At 34.3% G+C, this 15,898-nt stretch overlaps 1 protein-coding gene across 5 annotated transcripts in view; it reads left to right on the top strand.

Moving 5' to 3' along the window:
• LOC113498903 (acetyl-CoA carboxylase) overlaps nucleotides 1-15,898 on the top strand; it is an 88,605-nt gene that overhangs the window by 16,266 nt on the left and 56,441 nt on the right. Inside the window, exon 1 of one of the 5 annotated variants that reach the window (XM_026879100.1) lies at nucleotides 7,184-7,555. The exons of 3 other annotated variants lie outside the window; for them this stretch is intronic. In XM_026879100.1, the coding sequence (XP_026734901.1) occupies nucleotides 7,299-7,555 (257 nt within the window). In that variant the 5' untranslated portion in view covers nucleotides 7,184-7,298. Of the gene's footprint in view, nucleotides 1-7,183; nucleotides 7,556-15,898 lie in introns of those variants that run through there. One more of the 5 variants, XM_026879101.1, reaches the window with a different exon arrangement.

Genomic DNA, 15,898 nt, shown 5'->3' with positions numbered 1-15,898 from the left:
ATCGGTCTCGGGCACAGGTATCCGCCGCACAGCCTTCTCATAGTTTTAGACTTAGTAGAAAACGAACGCCGTTCACGACACAACGTGTGACTGCGTTCCAATAATTATTTCCGTGTTACATTGTAAATATAATTGTAGAGTAAATTAAAACACTGTGTATCCTGTGTCGTGTTGTGTCAAGTGTTTGCGCGGCAAAATTTGACGTTTGTTTGTTTTTTTTTGTTATTTGTTTTGACTGTGGTTTGTTACTTTTTTTTTGAAATATTTGTGTGATAATTATTATAATATATCGTCAATTCTTCATTTGCTTCAGTATAGTAGATAGGTAAACAAAAATACTAAAACGAAAAACATATTTCAAATTGAAAATAAATTATTTCGACATGCTTTTTTGTAAGACTATAATTGTTTTTTATTAATATAGGGTGTCAGAATAAGAAACAGTACACATAAAAAATGAAATATGATTAATAATTGTTAAGGAAAAACGTGTGAAAACACACGTTGGAACGAAATACAACAATAATATTTGGACTTGAAGACTTTACAAGATATAAAGATAAAATATATGATTGTTTATGATAAAATGGCCAATTTTTCTGCTATCATTATTACAAAAAAAAAAACCGTTATTATCTATTATGAATAATACACATGTCACAGATAAGCGATAACAATTTTAAATACCCTTTGGTAATAGTTACCGATATTTTGATGATAAGCTGAATAGAAAATCCTTTGCCGAAAGAACAGGGGAAAAAATACAGACCTACGATGATCTGTCAGTTAGATTTAAATAATTGTACTTATAGGCGCGTATATTGTGTTATTCTAGATATAGATAAATAACAAATTAGGATGATTGACAATGATACTGAAAATGTACTACAGCACGCACCAACCAACGATTGGTACGGCCAATTCTTGGGTCACCTTTCTTGAAAATCTTTTTGGAAAATTCGTTTAATTTAACCTTACGAAAGGCTTTAATGTGTCGCGAGTCCGACTTGCAATTAAATACATTTTAATTAGTAAATTATTGTAATTTTTTGTGCAAATTGAAGTAATAATAAAACAAACTGTTTATTTTTAAGTTTTGCTCTTATCAGCTCTGGCTCGGGGTAACGGCAAAACTAAAAAAAAATATAGTCATTAAAAATGTATGAATGAAAATCAAAAATATCTATCTAGTCATTTTGGTCAGTCATATAAATAAGGAAAAAATCACGTATACTTTATCACTTTAATTGTCTTGAAAATATCAAACAATTATCAATTGTTTTTATTGATCTTATCATAATTTTAATTACTTTCAATCTTATCAGGGTATCATTAAAACAATACGATTGAACGTATTAATAATTAATCTGATACAATTAACATTATAATTATTTACTACTACCAAGGAAAAGATCGCGAGAAATCAAAACCAGCATATCTTAAAGTTATGTCCCTAAACCCTTGTATCGCGGGGGGTTTCACAAACATTCAAGTCACATGCACAAAGACACCCAGACTCAGGACAAGCATTCGTGGACGCTTGTCCTCCGCTGGGATCTCGCCCGCGAGACGTCGCGCTCATTGAGTTTGGCGTAGAGACCTCAACCACTCGGCTATCCATGCAGTCTACATTTGTGGAAGAGTGACAATGCACTAAACAGCGAAATTATAAAACCTCTTGATAGTAAAACCTTTTACCACACAACTTTTAAATAGATCAACCGATTTTTATCAAACAATAGTTCCGGCGAACTACTTACCGCCTAACAATGAATGATAACAATGCAGACAAAAACGCAATTATTTCTTTTCAACTTTTCCTTATTTTATAACCGTTTCAACCTTCCCTGGACTGCTACGAATATTTCAATATTAAAATAAGCCAAATCGGTTCAGCCGTTCTCGAGTTTTAGCGAGACTAACGAACAGCAATTTTCATTTTTATACCTATACTAGCTGTTTCCCGCGGTTTCACCTGCGTAGCATTTTTTTTCTTTACCGCAATTTTTCTATACTTTCTCACCGTTTAAACCTTCCCTGGACTGGTACGAATATTTCAAGAATAAATTAGCCAAATCGGTCCAGTCATTCTCGAATTCATTTTTATATATAAGATATTTATATAAAAAAGAAGAAAATATGTATACACTCGCACAGTCGCAAATAATTCTCCTTAAAAACAAAACAAACTAAATAAAAATCACTTAATCCGTTTTGGAGCTATGATGCCAGACACAGTCAATCAGACAGACTGGGTCCCGATTCTGCTATTTTACAATGAAAATAAAAAAAATAAGAGAATAGGAATAATTTCAAATTTAATCCAATTGTCATTCTTTCATCGGCCATTTTAAATAGCAGAATTGGGGTCCAAGTATACAGACAGACAGAGAGACACGGTCAAACTTTTAAAACAATTTACGTCGGGGGTTAAAAAACACCGTCCAACGAATCCACAGCTCAACGTCATACGCAAGCGGACTCGGCGTTCGCTAGTGCTTGCTCACATTGGCGTTTATGTAATCGATTTAAGTAAAGTGTAAAGTTCTATTGCTTGAAGGTCACGACGATGATATTTGCTTGATCAGCTCATTGTGTCACGTGCGTATTTAGGTATGGAATAACGATTTAAGATGTCTTTAGTAATAATTTTATATTAATGCACTATTAAGTACATTGTTAACATAACTAAAGTATGTTGGCGTAGATTTAAAGATACCGTGTAAGAACGTTGATTGTTTTCTTAATTAATATCTAAATGAAATAATTGTAAATGATACTAGGTGTTGCCTGCGAGCCCGACGGTTACAAATCGAAAATGGACCCACGGAAACATAAAATCGAGATAAAAACCATCCTATGTGTTAATCCTGGTTATAAACTATCTGTGTACAGAGTTTCGTCTAAATCCGTTCAGTGGTTTTTGCGTGAAAGTGGAACAATCATTCAAATTTTCGCGTTTATTATATTGCCTAGATGTCGGTTTTAACTATAAAAACAGTACCCTGCTTTAAAAGTCGGATTAAAGATGCCTTTGTGTTATTCAAAGGTGTCAACTACTTCCATACCAAATTATATCAAAAACGATCCAGCCCTTAGGCGTAATGTTTAAAATAAAGTGACCCATTGCTCTAGTTGTTAGTGTCCCTGACTGCTATACGGGGTTCGATTCTCACTTAAGACAATGTTTGTGTCAAGAGCACGATCATGTTCTGCGTCTAAGTGTAATGACGGATGTCAAACAAGTAAATATGACAGAATGGTTTTTTTTAATGGATTTAGCAACGGTAATCATCATACAGTAACTTAAAGATAAAGAATAGAATAAAAAGATTTATGAAAATTAAAAAACTATTTTGGACAATCAAAATCGATTTAAAATGTCGTTATGTCAATTTGAAACGATATTCGCGGTTTATCTCTTTCTGAAATGTTATTTCGATTTCATATCTAATCGTTGACGCAAATCAGTGAAACGAGACGCGTCAAATACGCGTCCGACTCGCGATATTAAGGGGTTCCATGCAAGTAGACCTAATAGAAACAAATTTACAAAGATATTGTCTCCTATTATCATTATTATTGACTGGCCTGTTGGTTTAGTGGTTAGTGACCCTGACTGCTATACCGGAGGTCGTGGGTTCGATTCCCACCCAGGACAAATGATTTTGTGATGAGCACGATCATTTGTCCTGTCTCTGGGTGTAATTTATCTATATTATGTATGTATTTAGAACTATATAAGTATGTTTATTAGTTGTCTAGTACTCATAACACAAGCTCTGCTTAATTTGAGACTAGATGGCGTTGTGTGAATGTTGTCCAATATTATATTATTATATTTATGACCGTACCAAGCGTTGCTTAATCTCGATTTTTATGTTATCTTCTTTTTAACGGCGAAAAATATACGTCATCTGCAAAATTACGAATGTACAGCTATCGCGATTCGCGGTTGATGAGATACAGCCTGGTCATAGACTGACAGACAGCGGAGCTTTAGTAATAGGCCTCCATTTTTGTCTTCAGATAATAGAAGCCTAAAAATGAACACAAAAATACTAGACAGCTTTATCTATAATATTTGTAGGTTATGTAAATATTCTTCGTGCTAATAAGTACTAATATGGCGATCAGATAGCTAGCAGTCAACCGGACTTAAAATAAATAAGAAAAGTAAACAAATGAGTCATATCTTTTCAAATAAAAGTAAGTTTCGATATAAATTATAAATGGAAAAAATAAATGATTAAAATAAACACACGGGGGCCCAAATTCTGCTATTTACAATTGCCGATCAAAGAATGGAAATTGTATTAAATTGGCACTATTCGTATTATTCTCAATGCCGGCGCTAAGGGGAGGGGGCGTCATGGGGCGATGGCCCAGGGCGACAAAATTTGGGGGGCGCCAAGGTCTGAAGTTGGAGTCTCTTGCCTCTCCTGGCGCAAACCCTCAGAACTGTGCTCTACGCTAGAGGTGGAATACTTCCACCGCCAAACGTAACGCTAAAGAAAAGATGAAATTCTTAATATAATTTTACTTGGGATCAGCAAGAAACTAACACTTGATATTGCTTCCCTCAAGTGGGCGCCACAATATTCTCGCCCGAGGTGTCAGTGGCCCTTACGCCGGCGCTGATTATTCTAAGTATTTTTTCAACACAATAATTGGAAATTCGGTACGGGGCGGAACACTCATAGTTAATACAATGAATTTTAGGAATAGTTTCAAATTTAATCCAATTGCCGTTCATTCATCGGCCATTGTAAATAGCAGAATCGGGGATCAGAATTTCACGCGGACGTCTGGGCTCCGGGAATAAATGGAAATTAGATTAAATTTTAAATTATTCTTATTATCTTAAGTATTTTGAAAATACAATAATCGGAAGTTAATTGTATTGACCTTGAGTATACCATCCTGCACTGAATTTCCAATTATTGTGTAGAAAAATGCTTAATAGAATACGAAAATTTTAATTTTAAGCCAAATTTCATTCATTCATCGGCCGTTGTAAATAGCAGAATTGGGGCCCTAGCAATATACCTACATAGGTGATGATTAAATTTATTAATAATTAAAATAGATCTTCTTGTTACTTCCTTAACCTCCAAGTTATAAATAGTTTAAAACAAAAACGCATGAATAATAGTTTATCTTTTTACGGTTTAATACGTATAGTCAAACAAACAACCGGTTTGGTTAATGTGAACTGAAGGTTAAGTGAACTGTTTAATGCAAGAAATCATCAGGTCATTGGTGAAACGAAAATAAACTGCTTAGAAACGTTTTTAACTATTATGATTAAGTTTAAAGATCCCACAGACAAGAAAACTATCTAATCTATCCCAGCATCGATATTTAGACAAAAAAGTTTCGAGACGTTCTTTCTGCTAGTTAAGTTTCCAAACAATTAATAGAGTTAAAAAATCTAAATAACCACGTTTTTATAAGTTTTTAAATTTTATCAAAATCGGTCCACCCGTTTTTATAGTTGTAAAATGCATTGTCATCGGGTTTCAAGCTATCCTGAAAATTTCAACCTTTTAGCTTATCGGGAAGTGCCTCAAAATTGAGTTGCGAAAATCCAACCGCAGCGACAAACAAACATACAAAGTTGGCTTTCAGTCTAATCGGATTCAGCTAAGTACCAGTGTTTTACAAGGAGCGACTGCCTATCTGACCTCCTCAACCCAGTTACCTGAGCAACACGATACCCCTTAGTTAAACTGGTTGTCAGACTTTTGGAGCTTCTACTACCTGTAACGTCTGTCAAAGATGTAGGAATAACAGCCCGGACCCACAATTAACGTGCCTTTCGAAACACGGAGGAACTCGTTATTAAATGACAAAGATGGCCACCCATCTGGACCAAGCGCGTCAAGCGTAGCTTAACCTGTGATTCACTGATACGGTTATAGATTAGCCACGAGCTCTTCATATTTTTTAATACATACAGTTTACAAAGGATTGAAATAACTTACAAATTACAATTATACAAGAAAACATGTAAACAGAATAGATAACAACTAATTATTTATCTAACTCTGCAGTTAATTCTAAAACGCGTAGAAGTATAGTCGTTACTTAACGGTTTTAATTAGAAATACACGGTTATATTAAAGAAAATACTTACAGTAAAATAATTATCAAAGTGTCTGTTGAATTGTAACGTGATTTGTAAGTAGTTAAATTTGAACGAAGATTTTTGAGGTTATGTTTTCAATATTCCATATATTCAGTGTTTTTGACTTTTATAGATATTCTCGTAACTTTGACGTAATCTCCGTACTAAATACGTCACAAAACTGTAATAATCCATTGGTATAACTAAAAGTATACCTTTTTTAATAATCATTAATTATATTTATAGGGTTTTTATCCACATGGATACGTCAACCCGTACCTTATACTAAATTTACTTACACGCTACTGAAAGGGAATCACTTATTAACATTACACACTCGAACCAGACCACATATTCGTTGCGTAATTTCTGAAAAAGGATTTGACAAAAAATTATGAGAAGACCAACAAAATGTTTAAATTCCCTTAGTAAAAGTGAGTCAGTGATCCCCTTTGCCTTAAGTAAAAGTACTTATATTTAAAAAGGTAAACAATCTTGGTGTGTCTTTATATAAACAAATATCAAATATTCGACCTCCGTGGTCGAGTGGCGTACGCACCGGTTTCAAGGTGTCGCTAGCTCTGAGGTCCTGGCTTCGATCCCCGGTCGGGTCAATGTAAAAATTCACATTTCTACATTGTCTCGGGTCTGGGTGTTTGTGGTACCTTCGTTGTATCTGAATTCCATAACACAAGTGCTTTAGCAACTTACTTTGGGTTCAGAACAATGTATGTGATGTTGTCAGCATTTATTATTATTTATTAAATAAATAAACAACTAATATATTTCAGTTGTATATTTGATTTGGTAATCTTTCTTCTTGTTTTACATTAGTTTTTGTTTTTTTTATCTTAAAGTAACTTCTTTGACAAACATATTTACCGAGATTGTTAAATATTAACCTTTTTTTAAATACCTAAACAAATAAGATAGGGATAGTAATGAAATCCCTCGGAAGTAAGTACATTGAAAACGGTCGCAAATTGTGTTCAAATTTAACAATAGGTTCATTTTTTTAGCCTGATAGAAATAAGGAAATAGTTTGACAATATTTAACTAAATTAATTTCCTCTAAAACTATAAATATTCAATTTAAATACCTCAATAAAAACAAGTAACAAACAACAGTGTTAAAAATAGCGTAAATGAAGAAACGCGTAAATAATATATGAACATATTTCGAACAATTTTCGTGTTTGTGTCAAATTTCTTCGCCATGTTGAAACGGCGGACATCAAAACGTTTTGTACTGGGAGAAAATACGGAACAGCCCTCCTTCGATGATGAAGATCCTCCGGAGGTCATTCCGAACTTGGCGCAGAAGTTCCAGATGACTGTGCAAGTGGAGAGTGACGAAAAGAGGATTGATGAGGTCAAGAGACCTCTTGATGGACGACTTTTGAGGGCACCCAGCTCCGGGCTGCAGTAAGTTATTTTTTAATTGTATTTTAGAGAAGTCCATATCATTATCAGTTTTTTTTATAGTCGGGGGAATCCTCTTGGACTCCCACTCCCACGGGGGAGGAAATAGCTAGTGTCAGACTCTTACTGACTAAACCTGAACCGCCGTGCAAGGTCATCCGCATTTTGGTGTCGGTGTATGGTAATGCGTGTAAATCCACCGACCGCGGGCTTCCACTTTAAGTTTCGTAACTCATTATATGAAGTAGGTATTTTTTGTCAAACTTTTTAGACTATATCAATGAAGACCCGTGAGTGAAACGTTGTTAAACTATTATCTGCCTTACACTTAACATAACATACTGACAAAGTAAGAAATATTGCCCATCGTAATTTGACACCAATTTCTTGATCCTATAGTATAACAGTCGCCATCTTTGTTTTGACAGCAAACCAATAACTTTAGCAAGTGCCCTTGTAACAATATTTGTCAACAAACGCCAATTTCAACCTTATTACTTCAATGGATATCTTTTGTTCTGGATAAAAAGTCATCAAAGTACTCCTCCCACTTTGGGTTGAGCGGTAGGGAGTGTCAGACTTCTACTGACTAAAACCCACCCATGTTCCTTCTTTTGCCCTTCGTGTACCGGGGCCACCGTAACCCTTTCGGACAATCCCGCCGCCCCGGCAAATCTCTCAAATCTTTTTATATCATCTGCCCATTTTATCCTCGAGAAAAGAGAAGGAGTGGAATCACACAAAGGCCTATGCCCAGTTCTGTGTTATTGAAGGTCAATGCATGATGGTATGATTTGGCCTGTTGGTCTAGTGGTTAGTGGCCCTGACTGCTATACCGAAGGTTGTAGGTTCGATTCCCACACAGGACAAATATCTGTGTGAGGAGTACGTTCATTTGATCTGTGTCTAGTCGTAATTAATCTATATTGCGTATGTTTTTTGATATACATATAAGTATGTTTATCAGTTGTCTAGTACTCGTAATACAAGCTTGGCTTAGCTTAAGATAGGGGGATAGCTTAGGTAGATCATGACCAATAGAAGCAAAAAATTAAATAAATAGTCGCGATAGCAAATACGATGCATTGGTTGTATAAGAGAGGGAACCAGTCATACCTAAGTTTGGTTCGAACGTTTAAACGTCCTTACGGACGCCAAAAATGATAATGACCGGTTTCTTAATCCATAAATAGTTGTCGTTAGGTATATCAACAAATGTGTTGTTTCATTATGACCTTATAAGTAACTGTTATTAGGTATTTGACCTCATTAATTAATACATTGTCAATGGTTTATGTCAAAATCAAAAGGTTTTTCAAGCGATTTAAAAAAAGGTTCTTAATTATTCATCTGTATATTGTTACTAGGTTTTCGACCGCGGCTTCGCCCGCATCGATTTCGGCTATATCGCGTTTCCAAGAGAACTCTTCAAAAGTCCGGGATAAAAACTATCCTATTTTCTTTCTCAAGGTCGACTCTATCTCTGTACCAAATTTCATTAGAATCAGTTCAGTGGTTTAGACGTGAAAGCGTAACAGACAGAGACAGAGTTACTTTCGCATTTATAATATTAGTAGGGATAGCTTTATTTGGTCTCAAAAACATCATCAAGTTTGGCTTGATAGTATTTTCGTTTGAAATCGGATGTTCGAGTATATTTTTGTTTTTTAATTATATTATATTTTAGTTGGTTTACTAAAACGACTCCCGAAGTAAGGAATTTATTCCTTATGTCCTGGGTTGTTTCATAAACATTAAAGTCATATGTACTAAGACTTAAGACAAGCGTTTGTTATATCGTCTCAGATTGAATTGACGAGCGGAATTAAACTGTAAGTTAATTAACTACTAACTAGCTATTAACGAGATAGTTAAACGGGGTCAGTGAATAATTATCTTTGAATTTGCACGAGATCTATGAGGAACTAAGATCTAGGGGTATTTTTAGAATTATATATTTACTAGCCGAGTTAACAAATATTATATATTATTATAGGACCTATTTTTTTCATAAAACCCGTAAAAAAAAACATTCAATACACAATAAGACGCCATGGCCATCATGGCATGGGTTGGGTCCAAGTGGCTCAGGGCAGAGAGAAGTGGGAGAATATGGGGAGGCCTTTGCCCAGAAGTAAGATACGGAAGGTACACCAAAAAAACTATTTCTTTTAGGGCCGTTTTTTCAATAGCCAGATTTTGTATAGAAAATATGTCAAACGGCCATATTTATTCCTCGGATAGAAGTTAACTGATGATTGAAAAATCGGCCCTTAGGCCAATAAAATCGTAATTACATAGTTATATACGACCTTAATACAATTAAACAACGGTCAATAATTACGACGACCTTAAGAAATGCACAAAAAAGTTTAATTGTCTTATTTACTAACTTAAAAGTGTATAAATAAATATTAAATTAGATTTTTTATTAAAAGGTACAATTTAACACATGGCGAGTCGTACTCATACACTAATTCACTATGAATACATCAGTATGATTAAAAAAAGTTTCATCATCATCCACAGCCTTTATCCTACCACTGCTGGGCACAGGCCTCCCCTTTCTCATGCCATTTTCTACGGTCCTGTGCTAGCCTCATCCAGACTCGACCCGAGACCTTTATTAAAAAAGTTTAATAACTACGAAATCTATACAACGGCTAGTTAATTTAATTATGTGTACTAACGATCATACAGGTTTTATAAACGTTTCTAGCTGTTAGAACATAAAATCGGGATAAAAACTATCCTATGTGATCATCCAGGTCATGAACTACATATTTGTGTACCAAGATTCGTCTAAATCCGTTCAGTGGTTTTTGCGTGAAAGAGGAACAAACATACATACAAACTTTCGCGTTCTAGCTATCACGGCTGTGTGGCATCTGTCTTGACACAGTGACAGACGAACAGACAGCGTGGTCTTATCAGGGTTCCGCTTTCAACCTTTAGGTACGGAATCCTAAAAAAGAGGTTCTGTTTCTCTGTCTATGATAACGTAATACAACGCCATCCATTTATTTTTGGCGTTAGTCATAACTCTAAAAGCAAATGATTTTGTTTAAATCGTGATAAGACGACATATATTTTATCACTTATCTTAATTTTATTTTATAAATACACTCGAATCATCGCCATCACGCATCTGACAAGGTATACAATATTTGACAAGCACTTAAAAAATACGGAAATGTTCATTCAAATAAACTTATTATGACGTATAGATGAACAAGAATTTGAGATTTATATTGGTGTATTATCTTGATACACAATGAGAAAGATAATTTAATTTATTTTTATAGAAAGATAATTTAATAAATACTTTAATGTAAAACGACGTAACGACATTTCAAAACCATTATTGCCAGTTGTCAATTTAAATTCGAATCTAATTTAGGGCTGTAACATAAATCTCTGGTTATCGATATGAACGTAAAAACGTAAGGTTTTTATTTTTTAATTAAAATAAAATACAGGCAGTTTTATAATTTAAAATATGTACCAAATACTTTTTACAATTATACATTACAAATAATATTTATTTATGCAGTTTCTTGCCGGTTTTTCTCAATATGAATGTAATAAAATTTTAGAACCGTATTTTGACGTTTTAAAAGTTCCCAAAAAAGCCAACTTAAATACAGATACTGCTTTTAATTTGTTTTTTTTTGACAAGTTCTTCATTGATCTAGAGATTTTCGATTTGCGTAAATATTATTATATTCATAAACATTAGTATTGCACTATGTAACCTATAATGCGATATCGAGAGGGTCAATTGATGCACTTTGATGTGCGAGCCTCAGATAAAGATTCAGACCTTGAATGACTGATTGAAAATCGTAGAATAAACAAATTTTAACACCGAAGTAGGTATAAAGTTATTTTCTGAATTAATGTATTTGTGTTAATTGTGCACAATTATTCAGCCAAGGTTTAGTTTTCAACACAGTTTATTAAATTAGTATTTAAAATGAATAAACCTGTTTTACTAGACACTACATTTAATAACGTTATTTGGTATTTTCTTTTGTTGTAAAGGAAGAATTTCAATATTAATTAAAACAGCCATCCATTTTTCGTTTTATGTGAATGAGAACCAATATCGTAAATGCTTTTCTAAGATAGGTTTAATAAAGTTGGGATAAAGTCACGTTTCATCCGATAAGGGCGAATACCGCGGATTCCAATACGCCGCGGTCTCAGCATACTTCAGACATTCTATAGATTGTCATGAAATTTATATTAATTCTCACCTAGTCCTTTCTCTATATGTGAAGAATTCTTTATTATAATGTACTGGGCTGACCTACATAGCGTTTGCAAGGGGTTTCTCGCTCTCCAATACAACATGAGGTTTAATATTCGAGTCCATCACATCACATATGTACATTGTTCTGAACCCAAAGTAAGTTGCTAAAGCACTTGTGTTATGGAATTCAGATACAACGAAGGTACCACAAACACCCAGACCCGAGACAATGTAAAATTGTGAATTTTTACATTGACCCGACCGGGGATCGAATCCGGACCTCAGAGCTAGCGACACTTTGAAACCGGTGGTCACGCCACTCGAATATTAAAAATGCAAACGCTATGTAGGTCAGCCCAGTACATTATAATAAAGAATTCTTCCCATACAGAGATATGAGAATTAATATAAATTTATATATATATATAAATATTAATATTTTCGATTAAGATTAGAGTTTCGAAAGAAAGTTTCTTGACGTTTCCTCTTCATAGGAATAATATTTTTTGTGTGTTAAGTGTTTAGGTTCCAGTTAGGATTAAACAGCTACAGGCTAGAAATGTTTAGGCCTTATGTTTTAAATGAAGTTATCAGTACAGAAATTTTGATTCACAAATATTATCTAGTTTTAAGGGCTCAATATGCTTCTGCTTCAAATAATTTCTCCGGAAGACTATCTTGGAGGCTTTTACCAACTTTTACGACATCCAATGCAATATAGAACTTATTGTCTTCAACTTTTTTTTTCTTGCATCTTTTCCCATGAAGATTTAACTCTTATGCTATGTGCATAAGAGTTAAATCGGGGTTCACAAGAGATTATTTCTCTCACAAATCAACTCAATTTTTGCCATAACCTATTTAAGTATTAGGACATTAGAAAATGCTCTAAAACAGGGTCTAGAATGGTTCAACTAGTAACAGACACATTTATAACTAGTTATTTGACAATAAAGTGTTTGAAGTAATCCTGCCAAGGACGTGTTACTTCATAAACACTTGTGAGGTTTCTGTTACGTTTGGCTTGCGATGTTGGTCATACACGGTAACGTTTACTTAATAATTACAAAATAAACAACACATCATAAGTTATTTATGGATGACAACGCGTATTGTCTTTGCAGGTTTCTGAAATAAGAATGGGCTAAGATGACTAAACTTGAAAAAAAATATAGTCTTTCTTAATGCCGTCTATTTGCTCATATTTAATGTCTAATATCTAATAAGGATTATAAGGCAAAGCCTTATTCAATGATTTGAATAAGGCTTTTGTGTTATTTAAGAAGAAGTTTCTTCTTGTGTTAGTTTTTGGACGCGTTCTGCCAAAATAGGTCCAGCGATTTCGAGATTATAACCTATTTTATGTCCGTCTATAACACCACAGTACCCAAATGGAATAACCTATTTTTGTTGTGATTTTTCTGTCACATGAATATTAATTTTTTATTTTGGTCCTCTTAGCAATACTTATTTTTTGTTACATAGAGTTAAAATGTGAAATCCACTAATGCCGTCTTCTAGTTTACTAATGAAAGAGACAACGATACACAAAAGTAAGCTTCGATTTTGTTTGAATGTTCATTGGAATTAGGGTCAATGTCAATGCTACAACTTAAGTATGGTCAATTGCGCGAAGGTCTCTAGAAGGAAAACCAAACTTATTCAGAAAACTATCTTTGTACATCTTAATTGTTTTGAACTTTATGTTACATGAGTTTGTGACGACAGGATCTCCCAAGGATCTACCATCGCGTCCTATAATAATATGTTCATGGTTGTGGAAGTGTGACACCGACATACGCTACGTAGAGGGACATCTCTCTTCCACCAATCGTCAGCTATTTTATTTGTTACTAGCTGTTGCCCGCGACTTCGTCCACGTGATCAATTGTATCTTCGCTCCTATTAGTCGCAGCGTGATGTTATATAGCCTATAGCCTTCCTTGATAAATGGTCTATACAACACAAAAAGATTTTTTCAATTCGAACCAGTAGTTCCTGAGATTAGCGCGTTCAAACAAACAAACAAACAAACTCTTCAGCTTTATATATTAGTATAGAAGTATAGATAAGCCATATATTACCTAATAATAGTTAGTTCATAATAAATGTCTTTGAATCCTTAAAATAATAAAAAGTTTGTCTAAATTAAAATCTTCAAAAAAACTCTTTCCGTTTTAAGTTGAGGGGAAGGGAGTCAGACTTTTACCGACTTAAATCCACTCATGTTTTTTCCTTTTCCCTTATATACCGGGGCCACGGTAATCCTTTCGGACAATCCAAACATATGCGTTAGATAACTGACAAGCAGCTCATGAAAATACCAACATTTCAAAATCGATATTTTATTTTTGTTTATCCAAAAACTGTTGAAGGTATACACCACGGGAGGCAAAGGACCCCAATTTTGATGCCTAGACCGCCTCACCTCACGCCATCACCATCCTACTACTATTATAAAGGCGAGAGTTTGTAAGTATGGATGTATGGATGTTTGTTACTCTTTCACGTAAAAACTACTAAATGGATTTGAATGAAACTTTACCACACTATAGCATCAGAATAACAAATAGGCTACAATTTTTGAGGTTTCTAATGTGAGGTCGTAAAAAAACACATCTTTTGCGCTTACATTGCAAACGCTGACTGAATCCTACAAGATAGATAGAAGGCAGGTATAAATTATACCTTATATCTTCTAACCACGCGGACGAAGTCGCAGGCAACAGGTAGTCTTTATATGTTTAAGTATTAGTTTTGCAACCATCTAATGTGTTTTTATATATGTTTTAAATAATATAATACATACTTATGTTTTTACTGTACAGGTCTGGCCAAACAAAAGACAAATCTTGGTAACTTTAGTTATAAGTCATAGACTTAAGTGTAATTATAAGTAGGAAATAGTAATTATTATTTTTGCCTTTTGTGAATGCGTCTGTTGTTTTTTAAGTATTGGCTGCCTTATTGTTGCTTTTAGAAGCTTAATTGTAATTTTGTGCCTCTATTATTTATTTATTGAAAATTAGTTAATGTCGTCATTGTAGTATCATAGATAATGTAGTTAGTATATTGGGTAACGTGTACATTATCTTTATAATTAATCTTTGTATTCTTCTGTATCTTTGTATCTTTGTATTTGTATCTTTCTATCTTTGTAATTAATAGCCGAATACTTCGAACTTGTGATTTTGACTGCGCAAATAACAGATTAATAAAGGACATCCCGCCAAATTCACTGATCGCAGCGTGTCGCGAGTTCGATGCGATGCTCGTGTGGGATAAGCATTTGTGTGATCCACGAATGCTTGTTCTGAGTCTGGGTGTGATCTTGGTCTCGATATCATCATCCTAGCCTTTTCCCATCTATGTTGAGGTCGGCTTCCATTCTAACCGAATGCAGCTTAGTACTCGTTTACAAGGAGCGACTGCCTATCTGACCTCCTCAACCCAGTTACCTGGGCAACACGAATACACATTACCCCTTAGTTCGACTGGTTGTTAGACTTTCAAGCTTCGGACTATCCTTAACAACCGTCAAAGATGTATGAATTACACCTGCGACCCACAGTTAACGTGCCTTCCGAAACACGGAGGAACTCGTTATAACATGGTCACCTAAACACGGACCAAGCGTGTCAAGCGTAGCTAAACCTGAGATCGATCGACTTGTGCAGTTATAGCCCAGAGCTCAACAATCTTGATAAATTATAAAAATAGTTTTTGTGACGTAACCAAAAACTATTCACCAGTATTCACCGTACAAAATAACTCGTTTGAATTTCGATTGTCACTTATTAAAAAATTGAAAACAAAGAAGGTTTTAATTTATTGCACAGATAATAATGAATGCTATGAAGTAATGAGCCAATGACGTACATATAATATACCATTGCGTATTTCTATTTAAGTTAGTAGTTAGCCTTATGTAATAGTTATTTACTTAACAAATAGACACGTTGATGGAAGTTCTAGTAACTTCGCGAATATCTTAATAGGTGGGGTTAAATAGTTGAATAATCGTATTTATAATTAGTATTGTCTATCATTAATGTTGAATTAATTGGTCGTTTTAGTTAGTATATGTTTTT

Source organism: Trichoplusia ni, chromosome 11 (assembly GCF_003590095.1).
Source record: "Trichoplusia ni isolate ovarian cell line Hi5 chromosome 11, tn1, whole genome shotgun sequence".
NCBI lineage: Eukaryota > Metazoa > Arthropoda > Insecta > Lepidoptera > Noctuidae > Trichoplusia > Trichoplusia ni.
This window is presented reverse-complemented; position numbering and strand designations above follow the sequence as displayed.